This window comes from Pleurodeles waltl, chromosome 7, assembly GCF_031143425.1.
Source record: "Pleurodeles waltl isolate 20211129_DDA chromosome 7, aPleWal1.hap1.20221129, whole genome shotgun sequence".
NCBI classification, from domain to species: Eukaryota; Metazoa; Chordata; class Amphibia; order Caudata; family Salamandridae; genus Pleurodeles; species Pleurodeles waltl.
Window position 1 is genome coordinate 1,406,938,520 of NC_090446.1, and position 24,451 is coordinate 1,406,962,970.

Consider the following 24,451-nt stretch of genomic DNA (forward strand, 5'->3'; position numbering starts at 1 on the left):
CCGTATTTCAGTCGCAAAACATTCACACGTACCACTGTGATTGGCTATTAGGAAGGGACGCCCTAGATACCGAATCACAAACCCAATTTGCAATTCGGTAATAGGCCACTGAATCGCAAAAAGGGCCATTGTTTACGTTTAAACATGCTTTTTTCCACTCGCAAACGACCAGATTCTGTGAAAACACTGGATTTAGATAAATGTCAAGGCAACGCTATTGTGAAAAAACATTGTGCAGAAGGAAAGAATCATGACTGTTAAGCTGGGAACTAGCTGCCTTTACAGAAGATTTACTGCTGAGCAATAGAACGGGTCAAGACAAATTATACAAAAAACCTGTCAACTTTTAATGGGTCAAAAAAATGAGCAGAACACATTTCGTATGTTTATTCACTGTATACACCCCAAATGTGGAGCAATAGACCAAATTTTACAAATATGTTTGATTAAATAAAGCAACTGCAATTTACATCTATTAACCAATCACAAAGCGACAGAAAAAAAATTCAGACGGATTTGTGTTAATCGGCTTGTGGAAGACCATCATTTTTCTGTACAGATTCCTGGGGGCGTGGTTTGTGGCTTAATAGTCGGGCCCTTCCTTCTTCAGCTTCTTGTAGTCTATGGTCTCAGAGTAAAACTGCAGTAAAGCAAAACGCACATTAGAATAAATCTCACAGAGGAAGAGACGGGCACATTCAGGAACAGGTAACGTACCAAAAATAGGAAGTTAAAAGAACACTGATAATATGCACGCTGCAGAACACCAGAAGAAAAGCAGCTTCCAAACTTCTAAACGAGGCAAGATTGGAAATTCCTATGCAGCACATACGTGAAAATAGCTCTGAAGTCATTACATACAGAATGTAAACAGCTAACAAGGCAAATTAAACGTAACAGAATGACAGTAGGTAGAGACAGCCAAGCCCACTGAATCTACATATTGTGAGCCTAGCACTACCGTCAGATCATTTAAAGTCTCCGTTTTTTTAGTCCTTTACTTCTAAGAGACAGCCCTTATAAAACTTATTTACTATTTATCTTCACCTGTTTCTGAAATGCTGTTCACCAAGTTTAATGAAGCACAAATATTACTGAAAGGTATTGTCCTTAATCTTGCATTCTTAAATTAAAATATAAATCAAGCCTAAATAAATAATGTACAATAAGTAGGCTTTCAATTCAAAGACCAGAGAGAAACTCAGAAAAAAATATTAATTTTTTGACCTGGCATGTGAGAAGACTTTAGCTGTCTAGCAGGACTAATGATTTTGGGGAAAAAAATATATTCATACATATAGGGGATGTTGGTTAATAGTCTGTATTTAACTGTAATTCATACAATGGTTCCAAAACCACCATGGCATGGAGCATAGGTTAGAGGGTTAGCCCACTTCAGTCAAGCTTCTGTGTGTGACAGGATTAAGAATTAGAAACTGTACCCTTTGTGCAAGGAGTTGTGGGACAAGTAATTAAAAAAAAATTTAAAAAATGTTTTCCTCCCTTTTAACCCATTCAATGCGGGCGATGGCCACTGGCCGACGCCTGCACTACCTCCCTGGTGCGGGTCACAACCAGTGGCTGACATCAGGGAAAGGGGCTGGGAGGTTCACTGTTCGAAAAGCCAGGTTTTGAGGCCCTTCCTGAAAAGAAGAAGGTTTTGGGTCTTGCAAAGGTGGGTTGGGAGGGCGTTCCAGGTTTTGGGTGCAAGGTAGGAGAAGGATCTGCCCCCGGTGGTGGTGTGATTGATGCGGGGACAGAAGGCGAGCGAGAGGTCAGCTGAGCAGAGGTTTTGTGTGGGGGTGTGGAAGGTGACTCTCGTTGAGGTAGGCAGGGCCTGTGTTGTGGAGTGATTTGTGTGCGAGGATGAGGATCTTGAAGGTGATCCTTTTGTCAATGGGGAGCCAGTGGAGGGATTTGAGGTGTGGAGAGATGTGTTTGTGTCGGGGGAGGTCGAGGATGAGTCGTGCTGCTGAGTTCTGGAAGCGTGTAGTTTGCGCTTGAGTTTTAGAGTGTTGCCGGCATAGAGGGCGTTTCCGTAATCAAGTCTGCTGCTGATGAGTGCGTGAGTGACAGTTTTTCTGGTCTCTGTGGGGATCCATTTGAATGTTTTTTTCAGTATACGGAGTGTGTTGAAGCATGAGGATGTGAGAGTTTTGATTTGTTGGGTCATCGAGAGGGAGGAGTCTAGGATGATGCCGAGGTTGCGTGCGTGGTTGGCGGGGGTGGGTACAGGGCATAGCGTGGTGGGCCACCATGAGGGGTCCCAGGTGTTTTTGTGCGGGCCAAAGAGGATTATTTCGCTTTTGCTTGAGTGGAGTTTCAGGTGGTTGGCTGTCATATATATATATATATCACTTTTGTCAATATGTGTGTGGTTTCCCTGGGGGGAAAAGGGTCAGACTTGTCTAGTGGCAGTTTTAGTGCCATAAAGAAGAGCAGAATGTTTATATGCCTACTGCAAAGAGCAAATCTGTATTGTATGTAAATAGCTGAGTACATTAGTAAAGTCAGCCATTACCTGCGCTATAATACCAATGAAATGTATGTGCGGGGTGGAGGGCGGCTATGGAGAGATGAAGGGCACTTTTGCTGGGTGGTAATGAGGGAATCCTAGGAGGAGGGAGTGGGAGCACCAATAATGATTGTTGGACTGGGCGCAGGAGGTGCTAAAGACTCTGACGAATTGTATGTGACAAGGTGTTTTTTGAGTGTCTTGAAAGAACGTGCTGATTGAGGGAAGAAGCGCAGGTAAGGTGGCCTCTACTGTTGCACGTATCTCACACACACCACTGATTTTGTGACCGTCTACGTAGGCTAGTGTTTTAGAGCAACAGTTTAGCCAGTAGCAGAGATGGCATCTTGATGGATGACTGCTGCCTGCACTCGGGTTATAAAGGACCTCTCTGACATAGGATCAGAGACTGAGACATCAGATACTGAGACAGCATCTGAGGGATAGGACAATGGCGCCGACTCTGGGAGTGATTTTTCAGTCTGAGGAGTCCCATTCGATAACTTCTCTTCCAGTACATTATGAGGGAGGTGATGAGGACAGTCCTGCTGTCCCTTCACAAGCTGTTTGTACAACTGGGTAATAGTGGGTTAGCCCAACCCAGAGAGCAGGTGAATGCGGTGGCAAGCAGAGAGAGAGTGCGCTCTCTTGGGAGCTCCCCAATTTAGTTCAGCCCCAAATTCCACCACCCAAATCGTACTGTGGAGACATCAAAATGATCTATGGCAAAACAAACTGGTTTTGTAAGGCAGGCACCTGTGTTTTTGGTCCTGGGTTCGGCGGCCATATAGAGAAACACACTAAACCCAAACATTTCTGGAAACTAGACATTCGGGGGAGTCCACAGAGGTGTGACTTGTGTGGATTCCCCAAAGTTTTCTTACCCACAATACCCTGCAAAGCTGAAATGTTGAATAACAACTCTATTTTTCTCGCATTTCTGTCACACAAACTACAGGAATATGCTGGGATCCACAAAATTCCTACCACCCAGTGACTCCTCACCTGTCCTGATAAAAACACTACCCCACTTGAGTGCCTACGTCAGGAATGGATCACCCCAGTGTCAACAGCTGCCTCATGTAAGGACCAACATTGACCGTTGTGTGATCTATTCCTGTCGCGGGCACCAGGCCTACCCACATAAGTGAGGTATAATTTTTATCGGGAGACTTGGGGGAACTCTGGGTGGAAGGAAATTTGTGGCTCCTCCCAGATTCCAGAACTTTGTCACCGAAATGTGAGGAAAACTTGTTTTTTTAGCCACTTTGAGGTTTGCAAAGGATTCTGGGTAACAGAACCTGGTCAGAGCCCCACAAGTCACCCCATCTTGGATTCCCCTAGGTCTTTAGTTTTAAAAAATGCACAGGTTTGGTAGGTTTCCCTAGGTGCCGGCTGACCTACAGGCCAAAATCCACAGGTAGGCACTGTTTTCTTTTAAAAAAATGGGATGTGTCCACGTTGCGCTTTGGGGCATTTCCTGTCGCGGGCGCTAGGCCTACCCACACAAGTGAGGTATCATTTTTATCGGGAGACTTGAGGGAACACTGGGTGGAAGGAAATTTGTGCCTCCTCTCAGATTCCAGAACTTTCTGCCACAGAAATGGGAGGAGCATGTGTTTTTTTTAGCCAAATATTTAGGTTTGCAAAGGATTCTGGGTAACAGAACCTGGCCAGAGCCCCACAAGTCACCCCATCTTGGATTCCCCTAGGTCTCTAGTTTTCAAAAATGCACAGGTTTGGTAGGTTTCCCTAGGTACCGGCTGAGCTAGAGGCCAAAATCTACAGGTAGGCACTTTGCAAAAAACACCTCTGTTTTCTTTCAAAAAAAAAAAAAAAGGATGTGTCTACGTTGCGTTTTGGGGTGTTTCCTATCGCGGCGCTAGGCCTACCCACACAAGTGAGGTATCATTTTTATCAGGAGACTTGGGGGAACATAGATTAGCAAAACAAGTGTTCTTGCCCCTTGTCTTTCTCTACATTTTTTCCTTCCAAATATAGGAGTGTGTGTAAAAAAGACATCTATTTGAGAAATGCCCTGTAATTCACATGCTAGTATGGTCACCCCGGAATTCAGAGATGTGCAAATAACCACTGCTCCTCAACACCTTATCTTGTGCCCTTTTTGGAAATACAAAGGTTTTCTTGATACCTATCTTTTACTCTTTATATTTCAGCAAATGAATTGCTGTATACCCGGTATAGAATGAAAACGCACTGCAGGGTGCAGCTCATTTATTGGCTCTGGGTAACTAGGGCTCTTGATGAACCTACAAGCCCTATATATACCCGCAACCAGAGGAGTCCAGCAGACGTAACAGTATATTGCTTTCGATAATCTGACATTGCAGGAAAAAGTTAGAGAGTAAAACGTAGAGAAAAATTGATGTTTTTTTCACCTCAATTTCAATATTTTTCTTTTTCAGTTGTTATTTTCTGTAGGAAACCCTTGTAGGATCTACACAAATGACCCCTAGCTGAATTCAGAATTTTTTCTACTTTTCAGAAATGTAGAGGTTTCTGGGATCCAGCATTGGTTTCATGCCCATTTCGGTCACTGACTGGAAGGAGGCTGACAGCACACAAAAAAAAAAAAAACGTAAAAATGGGGTATGTCCCAGTAAAATGCCAGAATTGTGTTGAAAAATTGGGTTTTCTGATTCAAGTCTGCCTGTTCCTGAAAGCTGGGAAGCTGCTGAGTTTAGCACCGCAAACCCTTTGTTGATGCCATTTTCAGGGGAAAAACCACAAGCCTTCTTCTGCAGCCACTTTTCCCCATTTTTTTGAAAAAAACCGAAATTTTGCACTGTATTTTGGCTAATTTCTTGGCCTCCTTCAGGGGAACCCACAAAGTCTTGGTACCTCTAGAATCCCTAGGATGTTGGAAAAAAAGGACGCAAATTTGGCTTGGTTAGCTTATGTGGACAAAAAGTTATGAGGGCCTAAGCGCGAACTGCCCCAAATAGGCAAAAAAAGGCCTGGCAGCCAAGGGGTTAAGCTGCACTGTGCCACATTCAATCTGGCAAATTCCTCTAAACCAGGTGACTATTATGGAGTGCAGCTCTCCGTAGTATATACAGGGAGTGCAGAATTATTAGGCAAGTTGTATTTTTGAGGATTAATTTTATTTTTGAACAACCACCATGTTCTCAATGAACCCAAAAAACTCATTAATATCAAAGCTGAATATTTTTGGAAGTAGTTTTTAGTTTGTTTTTAGTTTTAGCTATGTTAGGGGGATATCTGTGTGTGCAGGTGACTATTACTGTGCATAATTATTAGGCAACTTAACAAAAAACAAATATATACCCATTTCAATTATTTATTATTACCAGTGAAACCAATATAACATCTCAACATTCACAAATATACATTTTTGACATTCAAAAACAAAACAAAAACAAATCAGTGACCAATATAGCCACCTTTCTTTGCAAGGACACTCAAAAGCCTGCCATCCATGGATTCTGTCAGTGTTTTGATCGGTTCACCATCAACATTGCGTGCAGCAGCAACCACAGCCTCCCAGACACTGTTCAGAGAGGTGTACTGTTTTCCCTCCTTGTAAATCTCACATTTGATGATGGACCACAGGTTCTCAATGGGGTTCAGATCAGGTGAACAAGGAGGCCATGTCATTAGATTTCCTTCTTTTATACCCTTTCTTGCCAGCCACGCTGTGGAGTACTTGGACCCGTGTGATGGAGCATTGTCCTCCATGAAAATCATGTTTTTCTTGAAGGATGCAGACTTCTTCCTGTACCACTGCTTGAAGGTGTCTTCCAGGAACTGGCAGTAGGACTGGGAGTTGAGCTTGACTCCATCCTCAACCCGAAAAGGCCCCACAAGCTCATCTTTGATGATACCAGCCCAAACCAGTACTCCACCTCCACCTTGCTGGCGTCTGAGTCGGACTGGAGCTCTCTGCCCTTTACCAATCCAGCCACGGGCCCATCCATCTGGCCCATCAAGACTCACTCTCATTTCATCAGTCCATAAAACCTTAGAAAATCAGTCTTGAGATATTTCTTGGCCCAGTCTTGACGTTTCAGCTTGTGTGTCTTGTTCAGTGGTGGTCGTCTTTCAGCCTTTCTTACCTTGGCCATGTCTCTGAGTATTGCACACCTTGTGCTTTTGGGCACTCCAGTGATGTTGCAGCTCTGAAATATGGCCAAACTGGTGGCAAGTGGCATCGTGGCAGCTGCACGCTTGACTTTTCTCAGTTCATGGGCAGTTATTTTGCGCCTTGGTTTTTCCACACGCTTCTTGCGACCCTGTTGACTATTTTGAATGAAACGCTTCATTGTTCGATGATCACGCTTCAGAAGCTTTGCAATTTTAAGAGTGCTGCATCCCTCTGCAAGATATTTCACCATTTTTGACTTTTCTGAGCCTGTCAAGTCCTTCTTTTGACCCATTTTGCCAAAGGAAAGGAAGTTGCCTAATAATTATGCACACCTGATATAGGGTGTTGATGTAATTAGACCACACCCCTTCTCATTACAGAGATGCACATCACCTAATATGCTTAATTGGTAGTAGGCTTTCGAGCCTATACAGCTTGGAGTAAGACAACATGCATAAACAGGATGATGTGGTCAAAATACTCATTTGCCTAATAATTCTGCACTCCCTGTAATTGTTTTACCACAACAATGTGGCCAACATGTTGGTTCTAAACCAGGTGGCCATGCTGAAATTTAAAAACAGATTACGTACAATTTCTCTGCAAGACGGGCAGTCACTGCCACGTTTTGTTTAATTACTGCAAGAACATGCCTGCAGTGTTTAGACTGCATGTTTTCTTTTCTCAACTTTATTGTTTTAAGTTATCATGCTTGTGTTGTTCAGAGTGTGTTTAATTGCAGTTGTGTCAGAAGGTGAACACAAGAATGAGTTAGTGAACGGATGGACTAGAGTCCCTAAACCCACCAATGACACAAAGGTCACTTTTAATCGTAGGCCAGACCTATAGCATTGCCAATGCTTGTTCTTTGTAGTTTTTGTGGACCCTTGCATGGTGACTTGCCTACATGCAGCAAGCTTGCCCACCCCCTCAAGCTGATCACCCATCCCACCCTGATCACTTTCCTGGAGTCTGAAGTCATCAGCCACCTTATATTATGGCTACAGCATGAAGAAATGGAAGATGAAGTGCCTTGCTTTAAGAGGTGCTTCTTTTCCATGCCGTTTATTTTCACACCATTTAAATTCGGTGCTGTCTTACGCAGTGCAGCCTAATGACCAATGTATGCTTACCCGTCTGTTACTATGCCCAGATTCTGTAATATTCCAGCTTTTTTTTTTTTGTTTAGGCCAAGGGTTGGCAAACAAGGAGCTTTTCTCAGTATTTGTCACAGTACACGTCCACCCCTCTGATTTCACCCCTTCTTCTCTGTCATACTGTATCCCTTACAGGCTAGCCCATGGACATTCCTTTGGCAGTTTGTGGGCCTATTTTATGGTCTGGTGGGCCATTTTTGTTTCTGTTGGTTTTCTTGACACTACCAAGACCATTGACTCCTGCAAGCACAACCGTATGCAGTCTCCTACACCTTGCCAAACACATACAGCGTATCTGTACAAGGTAAACAAAAACTGCCCCGTTGTGCAAATGTGGGCCACTTATTTAGCTACCTAATACGGTAATGGTGGGCACTTATTTTGGTGCTCTGGCCTATTTAGAGTCCTTCTCTTTGTAGTTTTAACAAGCAACTGCCTGGTGATCTGACAGCTTGCGGTGGTGAGGTGACAACCCATTATCCTCCTTACCACACTGCAGTTACTCCCCTAGTTAGAATGGTGCCCATAGTGAAATTGATGCTCACAGGTGCTCTTTGCACGTAAATTGTGTTTTAATCCTGCAAGCTTTCAACCTCACAGACAAAATGGCTTGCAGTTTTATCAAGCAGTGCTGGTCATTTATTTTGCAACTGAATGTCTATGCTTTAATTACCAAGATGGGGCCGGTTTAGTTCAGCGTTTCCCCAAGGCCATTTAACAAGAAGCTTGACCCTAAGTGGCCCACAAAATATGCATTCCTTTGGTCTCCTGGCTCTGCAGGGAGTACATGACATGTTTAGAGGCAAGGCACGTGTTAGGCTTCTTTTGAAAGATACTGACTTTTTATTTTAACTTTGATTCTGGTACAGTCGACAATTCAGTAAAAAAAAAGAAATCAAAAAAATCAAAAAAAAATCACCTAAACCTGCTTTCACTTATAAAGAACCCAGACTTTTAGGAATTGCCAATGCCTGCTAAAACAGAATTTCCAGGAGCAAAATAGGTTTTTCTTGAATTTGTGGTATACGTGTAAGGAGTACAGGCCATTTTAAGGTCTACCCCAGAAATGAAAGTCTTACGGTAACTAGGAATAAAACACAATGCAAATTAGCAAACCTATTAAAGTTGTTGACCACAATGATTTTGTACCAAATATCAGTGTGGGAAATTGAAAATGTCACTTTGTCGCAGTAGATTCGCATGTTTTGCAATAGCTCGCCATCTGGTGTTGGGCCGGAGTGTTAATAGTTGTTTTTCTTCGAAGAAGTCTTTCGAGTCACGGGACCGAGTGACTCCTCCTTTTGTCTCCATTGCGCATGGGCGTCGACTCCATCTTCGATTGTTTTTCCCCGCAGAGGGTGAGGTAGGAGTTGAATTGTAGTAATAGTGCCCATGCAATGGAGTGAGTAAGTATGCACCTATTTAAGGTTGAGATGATACATATATAAATAGTTGAAGGTAACTTCCAAACTGCTACAGGCTCCCGGGGAGGCGGGTGGGCACATGCGAATCTACTGCGACTGATGCCACGAACAGATGTACACTGGGTAAGTGACATTTTCAGTTCGATGGCATCTGTCGCTGTAGATACGCATGTTTTGCATAGACTAGTAAGCAGTTATCTCCCCAAAAGCGGTGGATCAGCCTGTAGGAGTGGAAGTAGTCTGAAATAATGTTCTTAATACGGCTTGACCTACTGTGGCTTGTTGTGCGGATAACACGTCTACACAGTAGTGCTTGGTGAATGTGTGAGACGTAGACCATGTGGCTGCCTTACATATTTCTTGCATTGGGATGTTTCCTAGAAAGGCCATGGTAGCACCTTTCTTTCTGGTTGAGTGTGCCCTTGGTGTAATGGGCAGCTGTCGTTTAGCTTTAAGGTAGCAGATTTGGATGCATTTAACTATCCATCTGGCTATACCTTGTTTTGATATTGGGTTTCCTGCATGAGGTTTTTGAAATGCAATAAATAGTTGTTTAGTCTTTCTGATGTTTTTTGTTCTGTCAATGTAATACATCAATGCTCTTTTGACATCTAATGTATGTAGTGCCCTTTCAGCTACGGTATCTGGCTGTGGAAAGAACACTGGAAGTTCCACTGTTTGATTTAGATGGAACGGTGAAATAACCTTTGGCAAAAATTTAGGATTGGTCCTTAGGACGACCTTATTCTTGTGTAGTTGTATAAAAAGTTCCTGTATTGTAAACGCCTGAATCTCGCTTACTCTTCTTAGGGAAGTAATGGCGATGAGAAATGCCACCTTCCAGGTTAGGAACTGTATTTCGCAGGAGTGCATGGGTTCAAAAGGTGGACCCATAAGTCTAGTTAGGACAACATTTAGGTTCCATGAAGGAACAGGTGGTGTTCTTGGTGGTATAATTCTCCTAAGGCCCTCCATGAATGCTTTAATGACTGGTATCTTATATAGGGAAGTTGAATAGGTAGTCTGCAGGTATGCAGATATTGCTGCAAGGTGTATTTTAATGGAAGAGAAAGCCAGGTTAGATTTTTGTAAGTGAAGCAAGTAACCCACTACATGTTCTGGAGTTGTGTGTAATGGTTGTATTTGATTAATATGGCAGTAGCAAACAAACCTCTTCCATTTACTTGCATAGCAGTGCCTGGTGGATGGCCTTCTTGCTTGTTTTATGACTTCCATACATTCTTGGGTAAGTTGTAAGTGCCCGAATTCTAGGATTTCAGGAGCCAGATTGCTAGATTCAGCGATGCTGGATCTGGGTGTCTGATCTTTTGGTTGTGCTGTGTCAACAGATCTGGCCTGTTGGGCAATTTGATGCAGGGTACTACTGATAGGTCTAGCAGCGTTGTGTACCAGGGTTGCCTTGCCCAAGTTGGTGCTATTAATATGAGTTTGAGTTTGTTTTGACTGAGTTTGTTTACCAGGTAAGGAAGGAGAGGGAGAGGAGGAAAAGCGTAAGCAAATATCCCTGACCAGTTCATCCATAGGGCATTGCCTTGGGACTGTTTGTGTGGGTATCTGGATGCGAAGTTTTGGCATTTTGCGTTCTCCTTTGTCGCAAACAAGTCTATCTGAGGTGTTCCCCAGAGTTTGAAATAAGTGTTCAGAATTTGGGGGTGAATTTCCCATTCGTGGACCTGTTGGTGATCTCGAGAGAGATTGTCTGCGAGTTGATTTTGGATCCCTGGTATAAATTGTGCTATTAGGCGAATTTGGTTGTGAATTGCCCAACGCCAAATCTTTTGTGCTAGCAGGCTTAACTGCGTGGAATGCGTCCCCCCTTGCTTGTTTAGATAATACATTGTTGTCATGTTGTCTGTTTTGACGAGAATGTATTTGTGAACTATTATTGGTTGGAAAGCTTTTAGTGCTTGAAAAACTGCTAGAAGTTCTAGGTGATTTATATGCAGTTTTGTTTGATGTACGTTCCATTGTCCTTGTATGCTGGGTTGATCGAGGTGTGCTCCCCACATTGTCATGGAAGCATCTGTTATTACGTATTGTGGCACTGGGTCTTGGAAAGGCCGCCCCTTGTTTAAATTTATGTTGTTCCACCACAGAAGCGAGAGGTAAGTTTGGCGGTCTATTAACACCAGATCTAGAAGGTGACCCTGTGCTTGTGACCATTGTGATGCTAGGCACTGTTGTAAGGGCCTCATGTGCAGTCTTGCGCTTGGGACAATGGCTATGCATGAAGACATCATGCCTAGGAGTTGTAGTACCATCTTTGCTTGTATCCTTTGTGTTGGATACATGCGTTGTATGATGGTGTTGAATTTTTGAATTCTTTGTGGACTTGGAGTGGCTACTCCTTTTGATGTGTCTATTATGGCTCCCAGGTATTGTTGTACCTTGCGCGGCAGAATTTTGGATTTTGTGAAATCGACGGTGAACCCTAGTTTGAAGAGGGTTTGTATGATATGATTTGTGTGATTTGAGCACTCTATTAACGAATGGGCCTTGATTAGCCAGTCGTCTAGATATGGGAACACATGTATTTGCTGCCTTCTTATGTGTGCAGCGACTACCGCTAGACATTTGGTAAAGACTCTTGGTGCGGTTGTTAATCCGAAAGGCAGTACCTTGAATTGGTAATGTATTCCCTTGAATACAAATCTTAGGTATTTCCTGTGCGATGGGTGTATTGGTATATGGAAATAAGCCTCCTTGAGGTCTAAAGTTGCCATGTAGTCGGGTAGTTTTAGCAATGGCAATACTTCTTGTAGTGTGACCATGTGAAAGTGGTCTGATTTGATGAAAGTGTTCACTACTCTGAGGTCTAGGATTGGTCTCAGCGTTTTGTCCTTCTTTGGTATTAGAAAGTACAGTGAGTAAACTCCTGTGTTTATTTGTGTGTTTGGCACTAATTCGATTGCATTCTTTTGCAATAGTGCCTGCACTTCTATCTCCAGGAGATTGGAATGGTGTGTTGTCAAATTTTTTGCTTTTGGTGGTATGTTTGGAGGGAATTGTAGAAATTCTATGCAATAACCATGTTGGATAATTGCTAGAACCCAAGTGTCTGTAGTGATTTCCTCCCATGCTTTGTAATAATGACTTATTCTTCCCCCCACTGGTGTTGTGTGGAGGGGGTGAGTGACATGTGAGTCACTGTTTAGTAGTAGGGGTTTTGGGGCTCTGAAATCTTCCTCTATTCCTAGGGAATTGCCCTCCTCTATATTGTCCCCGAAAACCTCCTCTATACTGTCCCTGGTAACTGGACGGTGTAGCTTGTGAGGTGCTGGCTTGTGTGCTCTGACCCCGAAACCCCCCTCGAAAGGGTGGTTTACGGAATGTGCTGTAATTCCCTCTGCTCTGCGGGGAGTAGAGTGCGCCCATGGCTTTGGCAGTGTCCGTATCTTTTTTGAGTTTCTCAATCGCTGTGTCCACTTCTGGACCGAACAGTTCTTTTTCGTTAAACGGCATATTGAGAACTGCTTGTTGAATCTCTGGTTTAAATCCAGACGTTCGGAGCCATGCATGCCTTCTGATAGTTACAGATGTATTAATTGTCCGTGCAGCTGTATCTGCAGCGTCCATGGAGGAGCGGATCTGGTTGTTGGAAATGGTCTGTCCCTCCTCAACCACTTGTTTTGCCCTATTTTGTAAGTCCTTGGGCAGATGTTCAATGAGATGTTGCATCTCGTCCCAGTGGGCTCTGTCATAGCGCGCAAGTAGTGCCTGGGAGTTCGCGATGCGCCACTGGTTTGCAGCTTGTGTTGCGACTCTCTTACCAGCTGCATCAAACTTGCGGCTTTCTTTATCTGGGGGTGGTGCATCTCGAGATGTGTGGGAGTTGGCCCTTTTCCTAGCTGCTCCTACAACGACAGAGTCTGGTGGCAGCTGTGTAGTGATGAAAACCGGGTCTGTAGGAGGCGCCTTATACTTTTTTTCCACCCTTGGTGTGATTGCCCTACTTTTGACCGGCTCCTTAAAGATTTCTTTTGCGTGCCGGAGCATACCAGGGAGCATAGGCAGGCTTTGGTATGAGCTGTGGGTGGAGGAGAGTGTTGAATAAAAAAATCATCCTCGACCTGTTCTGAGTGGAGGCTTACGTTGTAAAATTGTGCTGCTCTAGCCACCACTTGAGAATACGCGGTGCTGTCCTCTGGTGGAGATGGCTTCGTAGGGTATGCCTCCGGACTGTTATCTGACACTGGGGCGTCGTATAGGTCCCATGCGTCTTGATCTTGGTCACCCTGGCTTATGGTGGTGTGAGCTGGGGAGTGTGATGGAGTTTGTGCTGGTGAGACGTTAATCACGGGCGGAGGAGAGGGTGGTGGGGTAACTCTTTTCACCACTTTTGGTTGTGGTGTCTGTTCAGTTTGGAACTCCAACCTTCTCTTTCTTCTAATGGGGGGAAGGGTGCTTATTTTTCCTGTCCCCTGCTGTATGAAAATACGCTTTTGCGTATGGTCCACATCAGTTGATTGTAGCTCTTCCTCAAACCTATGCTTTTGCATTTGGGAGGTTAGCGAGTGCTCTTCTGTATAAGAGCCTGAAGCTGGGTCGCTTGCAGTTTGTTTCGGCACCTAAACCCTGTCTGCGTGTTTTTTCGGCTCCGAGGTGACTTTTTTCTTTTTCGGGGCCGAAACCTCTCGGCGTCGATCGTCTTCGGTGCCGCTGTCTCGGCGTCGAGCCGTGTCCACACCGGCATCTCGGTGTCGAGGCTTGTCTCCAGCACTTTCTCGGTCCCGAGAAGGCTGCGTGCCGGTGTCTCGACCGGAGTCGGACGATCTCGGCACTGTTTGGGCCTTTTTCGGTGCCGACGTTCGGTCACCGAATTTATGGGTGGAGCCATGGCCTGATGGCAGTGGCGTTCCCTGGGCCTTGTAAATCTTCCTCTGTGTGGTTTTCGACGTCTTACTCACGGTTTGTGTATCGTCAAATCCTTCGGAGTCAGATTCTTGGATTGAGAAGGTACCTTCCTCTTCTTGTTCCTCGAACTCTCGGTGGGCTGTCGGCACGGACGCCATCTGAAGTCTTCTGGCTCGACGGTCTCGGAGTGTTTTTCGGGACCGGAACGCACGACAGGCCTCGCAGGTGTCTTCACTGTGCTCGGGTGACAGGCACAGGTTACAGACCAAGTGTTGGTCTGTATAGGGGTATTTATTGTGGCATTTGGGGCAGAAACGGAATGGGGTCCGTTCCATCGGCGTTCTTCAGCACGCGGTCGGGCCGACCAGGCCCCGACGGGGGATCGAAAAACTACCCCGAAGGGCACCGGAGCTCTTCGATCTTCGATGCGGTGTTGAATCTAACTACGCCGATCCCGAACGCAACAATACCGACGAAAATCTTCAGAAATTAGCTATCTTTCCGTTCCGAAACTCGGAGCGACAGGAACACGTCCGAACCCGATGGCGGAAAAAAAACAATCGAAGATGGAGTCGACGCCCATGCGCAATGGAGACAAAAGGAGGAGTCACTCGGTCCCGTGACTCGAAAGACTTCTTCGAAGAAAAACAACTTGTAACACTCCGGCCCAACACCAGATGGCGAGCTATTGCAAAACATGCGTATCTACAGCGACAGATGCCATTGAACAATAGAGTTAAGAAATCCATTACGATGTCTTTTGGATAACTAGTGTCTGAATAGAATGCAGACATACAGTCGGTCAGTCAGCCCCTGCTTGAAGCCTCGTCTACATTACGTTTAGTGACTATGGTAAACCTTTCGCATACTGGTACAACAAAAAGGATCCATCTTATTAGAGCCCTACTAACAGAGGTAGAACAGAAAATAAAAGCCAGACTGTATTTGAAAAAGTCAAAAGCCCTTTGATCAGACTGTATCCAAAAAAGAAAATCCAATAACTGCCGCAGTTTAAAAATAGAGATGATTCAGAAGCAAGCAACTGAGCAGGAAGAGCAGAAGCCAAACCTAAGTGTTAAAAACATCACCTTCAAAAGTGAAACAAATCATCTGGAAGATAAACAGCCTCATCAAAACTAACCCAGACATTTAATAAAAATTATAAATTGATGGGCCCATGCCCACGTTCCTTAATCTAACTTAGGTTAACAATTACTTTACACTTATTACAGCCATTAAACTAAGGGGAAGATTAGCTAAAACAAACTGGGAAAGGCAGCAGTTCAGCGCCATTCACAGAGTACGGAGAATACATGAGTTCGTCATAGGGCATGGGAAGCATACAGAAAGTAAAGATGTGCTTCATGCTACAGAATGGTACATATGATGAAAATCAAAGCCCACTGACTATCTTCGGTAGGTCACCGTTGCCATCTCTGGCTTGCAAATGGACAGTTTTAGGAAGCAACTCTTCCTTTCCAGAGCATTTGAGTAACTGGTCATATGGGCAAACATCTAAAATTAGAGAACTGCATCAGTGTGTAGGCCCATGTTATTACCCAACTCATCACTGCCTCAACCACATAACATTGCACACTACATTTCTGCAGCAAGCCACTCAAGCTTCTGGTGCACAAAATAGCTAGCAGCACTTCTGTTGCTGCTGTTCAGTATCTGACCTTAGCTCACTGTCCCAAAGAGGCCCACAGACTGCAAAAAAACATGCATGTACCTCCCCCACACCCTTGTGAGACAGACACACACACACACACACACACACACACTTGCTTACTTCCCAAATGAGGAGCAAACCATAATCAGGCATCTAGATCCCTTCCTTCCTCTTACAAGCTACATTTTGACAAACCTAGCCTCCTCAATCAAAATACAAACTCACTGTCAACGAGATGCAAAATGATGGATTGTTTTTCTTTTACCGGCATCCGATTAAAGCCAAGTATCGCACTGCACTTAAGGACTAGGGCAGACTTATTCCATTCAGACCACAACCACAGCAAATCAACTACTTTACTAGCAGGGTCTTAATCTACAACCAGCATGTCTCTTGGCCAACAGTGACATGGGACACCATACTGTACAAACACGACCAGTTTGCTTGCTAATGACATTACCAGTGTTACTATTCCAAGACTGCAGTCTATTACAGGCCTGTGAAGCATAAGAAAAATCTACGAACTTACCTTGTACTGGTAGTTAGGGCTGTTTTTGCTCCAAGGTTCTGGGTTATTCTTTTTGTCCCAGCTGAAAACACAATGTTGTGAAATATTAGCAGGAAAATACAAATTAATTGGCACATACTTTCACTACTACCTTTATTTCTAATTTACTCCATACCACAAAATAAGAGCCCATGAAAATAAACTAAAGGAATGCACAACTTCATAGCATTTAATAGGAAAATAGATCACACACTAGCACTACTCTCGAAGTAGTCGGCCCTAAAACACTAAAAGGCAAAGAAAGGCGAGTCACAGCTTGCTGTATACCAGTACTGACATGCTCACCAAGTTTTTGGGAAATGTCCAAGATGTTCATATCCAACCATTCAAACAAACTCACGATCCTCAGACCCACTCATCAATATATACACACACAACCAGCACAATCACTTACCAAAAGGTCAGCCCTATTATCCACTGCATGGTTCTCATCAAGACTTTGCATCAATTCTGCTTACTTTTCACTCATTTTCCTGTGCTGGCTCTCTGTCTATTTCTTTTTGTGGATTTCTATTCATCTCAATGCTGCACTCTGTATCTCTATATCTAACTCACCTTCCTTTGGCTCTTTTACCACCTCTTTTTACCCTAATTTGTTTTATTAGCCTTTCTGTGGTCAGTGTCTGGAGGTCTCATTGAAATGTCACTTCCCTGAAAGGTCTGTGTATCCCTTATGTGTTTCTCTTTGTCCTGCTCTCTAAGCTTCTAAGTGACACTATATGCCACACTCTCCTCTGCCTCAATTTCTTCTTTCTGCTCATTCCAGCTCTCAGCCCTCCCTGGAACAGGGAACAACACAGACAATCTGCAGCCGCTTCTCTCTCTCATATATGAACGATTCCAGAAATCACGAGTAGATGCATGTCACAAGAAGCCAAAAATAAAACACCAGTACATTCAGCATGCCAGCAACTCAGGGAACTGTTAGCAACTGGAGCGAGCCATGTATGATCTTTAATCAAGTAGCAGCTATATCATTCTACGCGGATTTCTTGTCTCTTCTCTTTTCCAATACAATACTTATACACACCTCACAACGATGTGCACACTGAAAAGGCAGATCTCTTGATGACTGATTCTCTGCATACTAATTACCTTCATACTAGATGACTTACTGGGACCACTGGATGTCACCAAGAATGAGATTTCCAACAACCACCAGAGGGCAGGTACACAAGCAGCAGCTCGAGCAAATGCAGTGTGATGAGACCACATAACCTGAGGAGTATCTGCTGTCTAATGTAGCTCTGTAATGTAATGATAGGTGGATTTGTAGAGTGCTACCCGTCACCCAGGAGGGGATCCAGGCCGTTAGACCTGGCATCCTTGGGGTCGTTTCCCCCCCAACTTTGCCTTTGGCCCTTCTGTTTTGCTGACCTCGGTTTTGCTGGCTTTAGGACTCTTGGCACTTTATCACTGCTAACCAGTGCTAAAGTGCATATGCTCTCTGCTTACTTGGTACCATTGGCTTATCTGATTTACTTATAAATCCTTATGAAAGTGCACTACATGTGCCTGTAAATAAAATGCTACTAGTGGGCCAGCAACACTGATTGTGCTACCCATTTCAGTAGCACTTTAAACAGGTCTAAGACCTGTCATCAGAGCCAGCATGTGCAGTTTTAAACTGCCATGTTGACCTGGCAAGTTAACCCTCTTGCCAGGCCCAAACCTTCGATTTTAATACATAAGTCACCCCTAAGGAAGGCCGTGGACAGCTCAAGAGTGCAAATTTAAAAAAAAGTAGGATATGTCCTGCAAAGGCTTACATGTTCTAGAAATGAAAAATACTTTTTTTCACTACTGCAAGGCCCATCTCTCCACTAGGACATTATCGGGATAACCTTATTACATTTTGTGTCATTTTCAATTGGGAAGGGACGGGATGAGACCCCTGGGTCTTGTCCCCACACAAAGGGTTGCCTACACCCCTGTAATTAGTCTGGAGCCTGGGCAGGAAGAACAGGGACACTGCACTTCAAAAGCATCTCTGAGGTCTCCGAGTTTCCATACCAGAACCAAAGTGACTCCAAGGGCTTGCTGGCGTGCCTCCTGTTTCCTGATGTCTTAGGGACACAAGACTTTCAACTCACCAGCTAAAGCAGCTGGACTTTTCCAACTGAGTCTCTTGCCTGGCCAAATGGCACCAATCCAGTCCTGGACCCTTGAAAGTGGATATAAATTGCTACTCTAGTCAAAACCAATGCATTACTGCTGCTCTGCAGATCTGAACCAGCGCATCGCTTCTGTTGCATGGACCTGAACCAGCACTTTGGCCCTCGTTGCATGGATCGGAGTCGTTGAATCGCCTCTCTAGCATGGATCGACCATGGCGCACCGCTTTTGGAACTGATGCATCTAGGACCCAAAGCATCACCGATGTTGCATGGAGAAAAGCGACGCATAGCCTCCACTGTTGGGATCGAGACAATTGCATCGCTTCAGTCTGCTCCCCGTATCCTTGACGTGGTTGCAACACATTTTGTTCAGCAGGCCTCACTGGGTCCCTGAAGCCGGACCACATTCCATCGCTGTTTGCATGAACTTTTGACTTTGTCTTGGTAGGATGCTCCCCGATATCCCCGGTTGGCACTTCTCGTTTCGAAGTGCTGTTTCACAGTTTATTCTTTAATAATTCATCCCAAGTTCTGCTATTTGTATTTTTGTTGTTTTCGTCTTGTTTTATTAATTAAATTAAGCTCTTTTTTCCTAACCGGGTGTATCTTTTTGTGTTTTACCATTTGAAGTATTGCACAAATACTTGACACATTGTCTTTTACAGTAAGTCCCAATGCTATTTGCCAAGCTACCAAGGGGCGAGCACAGGTTGACCGAGGGTGCGCTTGTGACTTCCCCTAACTAACATTGTGGTTCCTGCTTGGACAGAGTGCATACCTGTGCTAACCAGAAATCCAATTTCGAACACGCGCTCTGTGTAGTTATAATGCAACTGTGTAGGAAGTTGGCTCTGTATGTGCTATTTCAAAGTAAGGAATAGCATGCACAGAGTCCAAGGGTTCCCCTTAGAGGTAAGATAGTGGCAAAAAGAGATAATACTAATGCTCTATTTTGTGGTAGTGTGGTCGAGCAGTAGGCTTATCCAAGGAGTAGTGTTAAGCATTTGTGGTACATACACATAGACAATAAATGAGGTACACACACTCAGAGACAAATCCAGCCAATAGGTTTTTATATAGAAAAATATCTTTTCTTAGTTTATTTTAAGAACCACAGGTTCAAATTCTACATGGAATATCTCATTCGAAAGGTATTGCAGGTAAGTACTTTAGGAACTTCAAATCATCAAAATTGCATGTATACTTTTCAAGTTATTCACAAATAGCTGTTTTAAAAGTGGACACTTAGTGCAATTTTCACAGTTCCTAGGGGAGGTAAGTATTTGTTAGGTTAACCAGGTAAGTAAGACACTTACAGGGCTTAGTTCTTGGTCCAAGGTAGCCCACCGTTGGGGGCTCAGAGCAACCCCAAAGTCACCACACCAGCAGCTCAGGGCCGGTCAGGTGCAGAGTTCAAAGTGGTGCCCAAAACACATAGGCTAGAATGGAGAGAAGGGGGTGCCCCGGTTCCGGTCTGCTTGCAGGTAAGTACCCGCGTCTTCGGAGGGCAGACCAGGGGGGTTTTGTAGGGCACCGGGGGGGACACAAGCCCACACAGAAATTTCACCCTCAGCAGCGCGGGGGCGGCCGGGTGCAGTGTAGAAACAGGCGTCGGGTTCGCAATGTTAGTCTATGAGAGATCTCGGGATCTCTTCAGCGCTGCAGGCAGGCAAGGGGGGGATTCCTCGGGGAAACCTCCACTTGGGCAAGGGAGAGGGACTCCTGGGGGTCACTTCTCCAGTGAAAGTCCGGTCCTTCAGGTCCTGGGGGCTGCGGGTGCAGGGTCTCTCCCAGGCGTCGGGACTTTAGGTTCAAAGAGTCGCGGTCAGGGGAAGCCTCGGGATTCCCTCTGCAGGCGGCGCTGTGGGGGCTCAGGGGGGACAGGTTTTGGTACTCACAGTATCAGAGTAGTCCTGGGGTCCCTCCTGAGGTGTTGGATCGCCACCAGCCGAGTCGGGGTCGCCGGGTGCAGTGTTGCAAGTCTCACGCTTCTTGCGGGGAGCTTGCAGGGTTCTTTAAAGCTGCTGGAAACAAAGTTGCAGCTTTTCTTGGAGCAGGTCCGCTGTCCTCGGGAGTTTCTTGTCTTTTCGAAGCAGGGGCAGTCCTCAGAGGATGTCGAGGTCGCTGGTCCCTTTGGAAGGCGTCGCTGGAGCAGGATCTTTGGAAGGCAGGAGACAGGCCGGTGAGTTTCTGGAGCCAAGGCAGTTGTCGTCTTCTGGTCTTCCGCTGCAGGGGTTTTCAGCTGGGCAGTCCTTCTTCTTGTAGTTGCAGGAATCTAATTTTCTAGGGTTCAGGGTAGCCCTTAAATACTAAATTTAAGGGCGTGTTTAGGTCTGGGGGGTTAGTAGCCAATGGCTACTAGCCCTGAGGGTGGGTACACCCTCTTTGTGCCTCCTCCCAAGGGGAGGGGGTCACAATCCTAACCCTATTGGGGGAATCCTCCATCTGCAAGATGGAGGATTTCTAAAAGTCAGAGTCACCTCAGCTCAGGACACCTTAGGGGCTGTCCTGACTGGCCAGTGACTCCTCCTTGTTGCTTTCTTTGTTCCCTCCAGCCTTGCCGCCAAAAGTGGGGGCCGTGGCCGGAGGGGGCGGGCAACTCCACTAAGCTGGAGTGCCCTGCTGGGCCGTGAAAAAGGGGTGAGCCTTTGAGGCTCACCGCCAGGTGTCACAGCTCCTGCCTGGGGTAGGTGTTAGCATCTCCACCCAGTGCAGGCTTTGTTACTGGCCTCAGAGTGACAAAGGCACTCTCCCCATGGGGCCAGCAACATGTCTCTGGTGTGGCAGGCTGCTGGAACTAGTCAGCCTACACAGACAGTCGGTTAAGTTTCAGGGGGCACCTCTAAGGTGCCCTCTGTGGTGTATTTTACAATAAAATGTACACTGGCATCAGTGTGCATTTATTGTGCTGAGAAGTTTGATACCAAACTTCCCAGTTTTCAGTGTAGCCATTATGGTGCTGTGGAGTTCGTGTTTGACAGACTCCCAGACCATATACTCTTATGGCTACCCTGCACTTACAATGTCTAAGGTTTTGTTTAGACACTGTAGGGGTACCATGCTCATGCACTGGTACCCTCACCTATGGTATAGTGCACCCTGCCTTAGGGCTGTAAGGCCTGCTAGAGGGGTGTCTTACCTATACTGCATAGGCAGTGAGAGGCTGGCATGGCACCCTGAGGGGAGTGCCATGTCGACTTACTCGTTTTGTCCTCACTAGCACACACAAGCTGGCAAGCAGTGTGTCTGTGCTGAGTGAGAGGTCTCCAGGGTGGCATAAGACATGCTGCAGCCCTTAGAGACCTTCCTTGGCATCAGGGCCCTTGGTACTAGAAGTACCAGTTATAAGGGACTTATCTGGATGCCAGGGTCTGCCAATTGTGGATACAAAAGTACAGGTTAGGGAAAGTACACTGGTGCTGGGGCCTGGTTAGCAGGCCTCAGCACACTTTCAATTGTAAACATAGCATCAGCAAAGGCAAAAAGTCAGGGGGCAACCATGCCAAGGAGGCATTTCCTTACACAACCCCCCCCCAAACGAAAGAGGATGAGACTAACCTTTCCCAAGAGAGTCTTCATTTTCTAAGTGGAAGAACCTGGAAAGGCCATCTGCATTGGCATGGGCAGTCCCAGGTCTGTGTTCCACTATAAAGTCCATTCCCTGTAGGGAGATGGACCACCTCAACAGTTTAGGATTTTCACCTTTCATTTGCATCAGCCATTTGAGAGGTCTGTGGTCAGTTTGAACTAGGAAGTGAGTCCCAAAGAGGTATGGTCTCAGCTTCTTCAGGGACCAAACCACAGCAAAGGCCTCCCTCTCAATGGCACTCCAACGCTGCTCCCTGGGGAGTAACCTCCTGCTAATGAAAGCAACAGGCTGGTCAAGGCCATCATCATTTGTTTGGGACAAAACTGCCCCTATCCCATGTTCAGAGGCATCAGTCTGCACAATGAACTGCTTAGAATAATCTGGAGCTTTTAGAACTGGTGCTGAGCACATTGCTTGTTTCAGGGTGTCAAAGGCCTGTTGGCATTCCACAGTCCAGTTCACTTTCTTGGGCATTTTCTTGGAGGTGAGTTCAGTGAGGGCTGTCACAATGGATCCATATCCCTTCACAAACCTCCTGTAATACCCAGTCAAGCCAAGGAATGCCCTGACTTGAGTCTGGGTTTTTGGAGCTACCCAGTCCAGAATAGTCTGGATCTTGGGTTGGAGTGGCTGAACTTGGCCTCCACCTACAAGGTGTCCCAAGTAAACCACAGTTCCCTGCCCTATCTGGCATTTGGATGCCTTGATAGAGAGGCCTGCAGATTGCAGGGCCTTCAAAACCTTCTTCAGGTGGACCAGGTGATCCTGCCAGGTGGAGCTAAAGACAGCAATATCATCAAGATAAGCTGTGCTAAAGGACTCCAAGCCAGCAAGGACTTGATTCACCAACCTTTGGAAGATGGCAGGGGCATTCTTTAAACCAAAGGGCATAACAGTAAACTGATAATGCCCATCAGGTGTGGAGAATGCTGTCTTTTCTTTTGCTCCAGGTGCCATTTTTATTTGCCAGTACCCTGCTGTCAAGTCAAAGGTACTTAGAAATTTGGCAGCACCTAATTTATCAATGAGCTCATCAGCTCTTGGAATTGGATGGGCATCTGTCTTGGTGACAGAATTGAGCCCTCTGTAGTCCACACAAAACCTCATCTCTTTCTTTCCATCTTTGGTGTGAGGTTTGGGGACTAAGACCACTGGGCTAGCCCAGGGGCTGTCAGAGCGCTCAATTACTCCCAATTCCAGCATCTTGTGGACTTCCACCTTGATGCTTTCTTTAACATGGTCAGATTGTCTAAAGATTTTGTTCTTGACAGGCATGCTGTCTCCTGTGTCCACATCATGGGTACACAGGTGTCTCTGACCAGGGGTTAAGGAGAAGAGTTCAGGAAACTGTTGTAGGACTCTCCTACAATCAGCTTGCTGTTGGCCAGAGAGGGTGTCTGAGTAGATCACTCCATCTACTGTGCCATCTTTTGGGTCTGATGACAGAAGATCAGGGAGAGGTTCACTCTCTGCCTCCTGATCCTCATCTGTTACCATCAACAGATTGACATCAGCCCTGTCGTGGAAGAGCTTAAGGCGGTTTACATGGATCACCCTCTTGGGGCTCCTGCTTGTGCCCAGGTCCACCAGGTAGGTGACCTGACTCTTCCTTTCTAGTACTGGGTAAGGGCCACTCCATTTGTCCTGGAGTGCCCTGGGAGCCACAGGCTCCAGAACCCAGACTTTCTGCCCTGGTTGGAACTCAACCAGTGCAGCCTTTTGGTCATACCAAAACTTCTGGAGCTGTTGGCTGGCCTCAAGGTTTTTGGTTGCCTTTTCCATGTACTCTGCCATTCTAGAGCGAAGGCCAAGTACATAGTCCACTATGTCCTGTTTAGGCTCATGGAGAGGTCTCTCCCAGCCTTCTTTAACAAGGGCAAGTGGTCCCCTTACAGGATGACCAAACAGAAGTTCAAAGGGTGAGAATCCTACTCCCTTCTGTGGCACCTCTCTGTAAGCGAAAAGCAGACATGGCAAGAGGACATCCCATCTCCTTTTGAGCTTTTCTGGGAGCCCCATGATCATGCCTTTTAATGTCTTGTTGAATCTCTCAACCAAGCCATTAGTTTGTGGATGGTATGGTGTAGTGAATTTATAAGTCACTCCACACTCATTCCACATGTGCTTTAGGTATGCTGACATGAAGTTGGTACCTCTGTCAGACACCACCTCCTTAGGGAAACCCACTCTGGTAAAGATACCAATGAGGGCCTTGGCTACTGCAGGGGCAGTAGTCGACCTAAGGGGAATAGCTTCAGGATACCTGGTAGCATGATCCACTACTACCAGGATATACATATTTCCTGAGGCTGTGGGAGGTTCTAGTGGACCAACTATGTCCACACCCACTCTTTCAAAGGGAACCCCCACCACTGGAAGTGGAATGAGGGGGGCCTTTGGATGCCCAC

General features: G+C 45.6%; 1 protein-coding gene across 1 annotated transcript in view; it reads right to left on the reverse strand.

The window, feature by feature from the left end:
- Positions 1-372: 372 nt before the first annotated feature.
- The window catches only part of NDUFA4 (NDUFA4 mitochondrial complex associated), a 38,486-nt gene continuing 14,407 nt past the window's right edge, over positions 373-24,451 (reverse strand). The window contains exons 3-4 of the mRNA XM_069201021.1: positions 16,299-16,359; positions 373-640 (exon numbers count right to left, since the gene is read on the reverse strand). Coding sequence (XP_069057122.1) covers positions 584-640; positions 16,299-16,359 — 118 coding nt within the window. The 3' untranslated portion in view covers positions 373-583. The remainder of the gene's footprint in view (positions 641-16,298; positions 16,360-24,451) is intronic.